At 31.0% G+C, this 5,491-nt stretch overlaps 1 protein-coding gene across 1 annotated transcript; it reads left to right on the top strand.

Moving 5' to 3' along the window:
* Nucleotides 1-2,535: 2,535 nt before the first annotated feature.
* Nucleotides 2,536-4,780, top strand: LOC112519385 (60S ribosomal protein L23). The gene is made up of 4 exons (XM_025127465.1): nucleotides 2,536-2,587; nucleotides 2,698-2,982; nucleotides 4,412-4,453; nucleotides 4,539-4,780. The coding sequence occupies exons 1-4, from the start codon at nucleotides 2,575-2,577 to the stop codon at nucleotides 4,619-4,621; spliced, it is 423 nt and encodes a 140-aa protein (XP_024983233.1). The 5' UTR covers nucleotides 2,536-2,574; the 3' UTR covers nucleotides 4,622-4,780.
* Nucleotides 4,781-5,491: the final 711 nt, after the last annotated feature.

Raw genomic sequence — 5,491 nt, 5'->3', positions numbered from 1 at the left:
TCTAATTGAATGTCAACATTAATGAGGTGCGCTGATATACGCCAGATCAATTCCCTTCAATTGTAAAGCGCAAGTTATGGTGGTTATGAGAGTAAAAATTATTAAGGGTTCACATCTCTTCTTACGTTTCTCACCTTAACTCTTTTTCTCACACAATCATTTGCCTATATATATATATATATATATATGGTTGGGTTCACGTGAGATCAGCTTGTTTTCGTGAAACCTGTGATACCACATTTTTACACTTGAAACTTTACAGCAAAATATTGTGAAGGTAAAATAAATCGAACATTTGCAGTGTTTTATTGTGAAGTTTTGAGTGTAAAAATATGGTCTCACATAAACAATACGATCTCACATGATCCCAGGTCTCTCTCTCTCCATATATATGTGTGTGTAATTCTACCTTAGATCAATTGGTAAAGGGACAAGTGTTTTTGTTTATATATATATATATATATATATATGTATTTCTTAAATATTTATGATATTATATCTGAAAGAAAATTCTATAAATTATTAGAGTTAGTTCATACGAGAATTATAACCAATTAGATAATAAAAAAACAATAGAATCACATGTGATTTTACACTAAATGCTCATCACATGTGATTCTACACTAAACGCTCATCACATGTGATTCTACAGCTGATTCGATCATTTTCGTGTTCTTTTATTTTGGTTATTGTTCTCGTCTGAACCTTCCTCCTTATTATACGTTTATAACTCAAAAAAAAAAAAAAACCATGCAATGTTTTACGATAACCATATCATGACGTAATCATCTCTTAGATTTTGCGATGTTTGTGATTAGAAAAATGCAAACATTTCAACTTGTTTACTTTTACGCTTATTTTTCAAGTCTTTTCATGATTGCACGAAAGAGCTTTCCAAGAAGTATTGCTCTTCTACACTCACGCTATATCTTTAAATCGATCTTTTCCTTATTGTCCAAGATTTTTGACTGTTGCCCTATCGGAGCCCTGACCATGTCTCAATTTCAGTGAAACTTATCATACAAAAAGACCAACTAAATACATTTACCTGGATAAATGCTTATCGGTAAATTTAACACCACCACTTATTTATTGGGTAAGATTTCAATACATCGAAAATGTATCGTATGTAACAATTTACCCAGTAAGTGCTAATTGTGGTAAGAGTTATCACCCTTCACTTACCGGATAAGACTTCTGTCCTTATCTTGGCTCTTACCCGGTAAGGTTCGTAGTCGTTGTTATATTCATCTTGTAAGGTAATGTGACTTGGTAAGGGCTTACCAAGGTAAACGTTTGGTAAACAACCCCTGAGATTAAATCTATGACTCTTTGGTGAGTATGAATTTTTTTCCAGGGGATGTTTGGTTGGATGTATTAAATAGTAATTAATTAAATTAAAAATAAAAAAAACTGTTTGGTTTTATATAAATTTGATGAGTTCATTTCCTCATAAGTCTAAATTTTCATTCAAGGTTGAACTGGATGATTGAAAATCCAATTTTAATCTCATTTTTTTCTGTCATTGTCATTTTCATGACTTAACCAAATAACCCTCGGGACATGTTTGTTAACGACTTAATGAGTTTAATGGAACTCACAACTTATTCAGTCACCTATATATGACTGTTTGGTAGTGACTTAATGATAAATAAAGTGATCTTTCAGTAAGCTTTTATAGGGATGAAACTTTATGCAGAAAATCAAGTTTTTTGTAAACCTACCCCTCCCAATTTAAAACACATTTAAGATAAACTAACACAAACAATTTTATTCATACGTAAACCAAACTAATCATCCTGCTAATGTTTATCTTCCTTTTTAACTCTTTTTTGCTATTTTTATTTCAATACTATATTATAAAACATTTGACAACAACTCTTAAAAACTATTTTTATGCATAAAGTACTGTTTATTAATGCATATTACTTAAAATTCAAGATTACAAGTAATTTTGCGTACGTACAACTTATTAAAGCTACATTTTTAAATTTGTGTAACTAACTGCAGATAAACATAATCAAATATATGATAGACATTCATTTTAAATATAAAAATTTAAAATATAATTAAGATAATCGTTGAGTTCTAAAAGGATGTTTAATTATTATTCTTATAAAAAATTAGATTATTAAACCAAAAATAAATTACTTTGTCATTAAATCTAAATTAAATTATAATAAAAATTGAATTAAAGAAGTTACATAAAAAAACGTTAACTGTGAATACTTATTTTGATACTAATATCGATTTATTTTTTAAAATTTTTATGCTATCTTTAAATTTATATTTTATTTAAAAATAAAAACATTATTACTTTCTTAAAATCATATAAAATTATATTATATCAATAAAGACAAATAACGAAAACTAAATATTAAAATATAAATTTATCATGTTATATTGTGCGAGTACCTAATGAAGAGACTTTTATCCGGCCCACATTTCTAACTTTTGTCAGGCCCATTTTAATGAGAAGCGGCCCAATTTTGAATTTACAAACCCTAAAGATTAACGAACTGCTATAAGTATCCACAACCATTCTAAACCCTAATTTGCTATGTGACGTCCAACATGTCGAAGCGGGGTGTGTTTACTATGATCCGTTTCATTTCGTCGATCACGAATTTACTTTTTGATGATTTCATGGTTGTTTCTTAATGTGATTCATGTTTGTTTTACTTGTGCTGCGTGTAGGACGAGGAGGATCGGCGGGGAACAAGTTTCGAATGTCACTTGGTCTTCCGGTGGCGGCGACGGTCAATTGCGCTGATAACACTGGAGCGAAGAATCTTTACATTATTTCAGTGAAAGGTATCAAGGGGCGGTTGAACAGATTGCCGTCAGCATGTGTTGGAGACATGGTGATGGCTACAGTGAAGAAAGGTAAGCCTGATCTTCGTAAGAAGGTGATGCCTGCTGTTATTGTCAGACAACGGAAACCATGGCGGCGAAAGGATGGTGTATTCATGTACTTTGAAGGTAATATTCAGTCTTATTTTGTTTGCGTAGACTTATTTTATTGTTGATGCTTTAATGGCTGGTATAATGATTTTGTATTGCTACGGATTAGTTACGTATCTGCTTGAATCCCGTAGTTGATACAGTTACTAGTTTAGAAAGGAGAATCTAACCTATTGCTACACAGATGCATTTTTGCTTGTTTTGATCACATTTGCTCCATTTTAGGCTCTAGATAAACCCATATTCGTTATCCCTGAATCGTTTTAGCTTTGGGTATGATGCTCTATGCTTTACGGCTTCTTTTGTGGATTTGCGTTACCAGACATTAGTCATGTATCTGCTTCACATCCATGGCTGATACAGTTACTTGTTTGGAAGAGGAATTGAACCTATCGTTACAGATGTGTTGTTGCTTATCATGCTCACATTTGTTCCATTTAGGCTCTACATAAACCCCTTGAACCTTTTTGGCTTTCTGTATCATGCATTATGATATATGCTTCTTTTATGAATTTTCATAACCAGACATTAGTCATGTATCTGCTTCACTTACATGGTTGATACAGTTACTTGTTTGGAAGATGAATTGAACCTATCGTTACAGATATGTTGTTGCTTATCATGCTCATATTTGTTCCATTTAGGCTCTACATTAATTTCTTGTTTCTTTTCTTATTCGGGTATGATACTTTATGCTTTATGAACTATCTTATTAATTTGTATTTCCAGACATTAGTCATGTATCTGCTTCAATTCCATGGTTGATACAGTTACTTGTTTGGAAGAATAATCGAACCTATCGTTACAGATGTGTTGTTTATCATGATCACATTTGCTCCATTTAGGCTCTACATAAACCCTATAACTTTATCATGATCACTTTTATTGCATCATCATAGTCATCATCATCATCATCATGTGTCCTTGTTTAAGCCTTTCTTCTGCCAAAATTAAGCCAATCTGTCTAATATACATGCTTAGCTTTTCAAGAACACATCTGTCCAATATGGGATGGGGTATAAGCCATTGTTTTCTTACTAGTGTAGTTGCCTCTTGTTTTTTGCATTGAGTTAATGGAATGTGGTTTCTTGTAAATGGTTCTGCTTGCAACCTTTTAGTTCTGGTTTTGTATGTATTTTGCTGTTACTCATGTTTTTTGAATTCAGTATTTGCAATGTGCATTCACGGATGATAATTCTAACCAGACTAGTCAAGCATCTTCTCATCTCGATTGGTTGATACTGTTACACGTCTGGAAGACCAAATCGTGACCAATCGTTACAGCTGTGATGATACATTTGTTGCACACAGCTGCTACATCTGGTCCCTACATTTGAATCCTTTCATTAAAGATCATTAGGATCCTGCAAATTTTAAATTTCAGCTTTCTTTGAATCTGTTGCAACAAAAGATGAACATAACATGTATTTGTTATTTCTTAAAACAGATAATGCTGGTGTGATTGTGAACCCCAAAGGAGAAATGAAAGGTATTTACCTCATTTTTACTGGATGGCAATTGGTTTTTCGTTTGTTTTGTTTCGTTGCTTACAAACCATGTGCGTCAAATTGTAGGTTCTGCGATTACTGGACCAATCGGCAAGGAGTGTGCTGATCTATGGCCAAGAATTGCAAGTGCAGCCAATGCTATTGTCTAAATTAGTCGTGTATGGTCTTTATTTTGTGGGCATCATTTGATATGTGCAAAACTACAGTAGTGAATTTTAGATCCAGTTAGATACTATCTGCTTTGGTCTTTGTTTGAGCTTTTTTCCTTGAAAGATTTTTCTATGAAGATCTTGAAATTTGCATGATGTCTTAATGTTATCTGCCAATGTATGTACCCTGTTCAATGCTTACTACGGTCACGCATTTTAGCAGTGAACATTAACAAGTGACCGATTACACACTTTTTCTTATACGAACAGGGTTTTTTTTTTCATATTACCATCAACTAGTTTAATCCAATATCTTATTTTCTTTATATATTTAATTATTTACTCTAATATTCTCTTTTATTTTATTACACTTCCAAATACAAATATCTTTGATACAATTTTATTATAGGGAAAATTACATTAAGGGCAAAATAGCTTTTATACTTATTTTCGGTTCATTTAATATATATATATATATATATATACTATCTTATTAAACAAATTTAACAAAAATTTTAAAATTTTAAAATATTAAATGACCAAAATACCTTTTATACTTATTTTTTCATTTTTTCACCTCCTCCTTTCTTCACATACACTCGATCTTTCACAACCGATTTTTCTAAAATTATAATATTAAATTTATACTTTATACTCCTATAATTAATTAATTAATTTACTTTACTTTACGTCATTTACTTTTAAATGTTTTATTTTAAACATTTATCAAATTAACATACATAATCGTATATCAATTAAAACATGTTTAAAAAATACATTTTTATTTTAACAAGTTACACCATTATAATCGTCTCGTTAATACATTGGAAATGAGTCCAATATTGAATAGTTTTTGATTTAATTATATTA

Source organism: Cynara cardunculus (genome assembly GCF_001531365.2).
Source record: "Cynara cardunculus var. scolymus isolate 2C chromosome LG 10, CcrdV1, whole genome shotgun sequence".
NCBI lineage: Eukaryota > Viridiplantae > Streptophyta > Magnoliopsida > Asterales > Asteraceae > Cynara > Cynara cardunculus.
The sequence above is the reverse complement of the archived record's forward strand: the minus strand, read 5'-3'. Positions and strand labels throughout refer to the sequence as shown.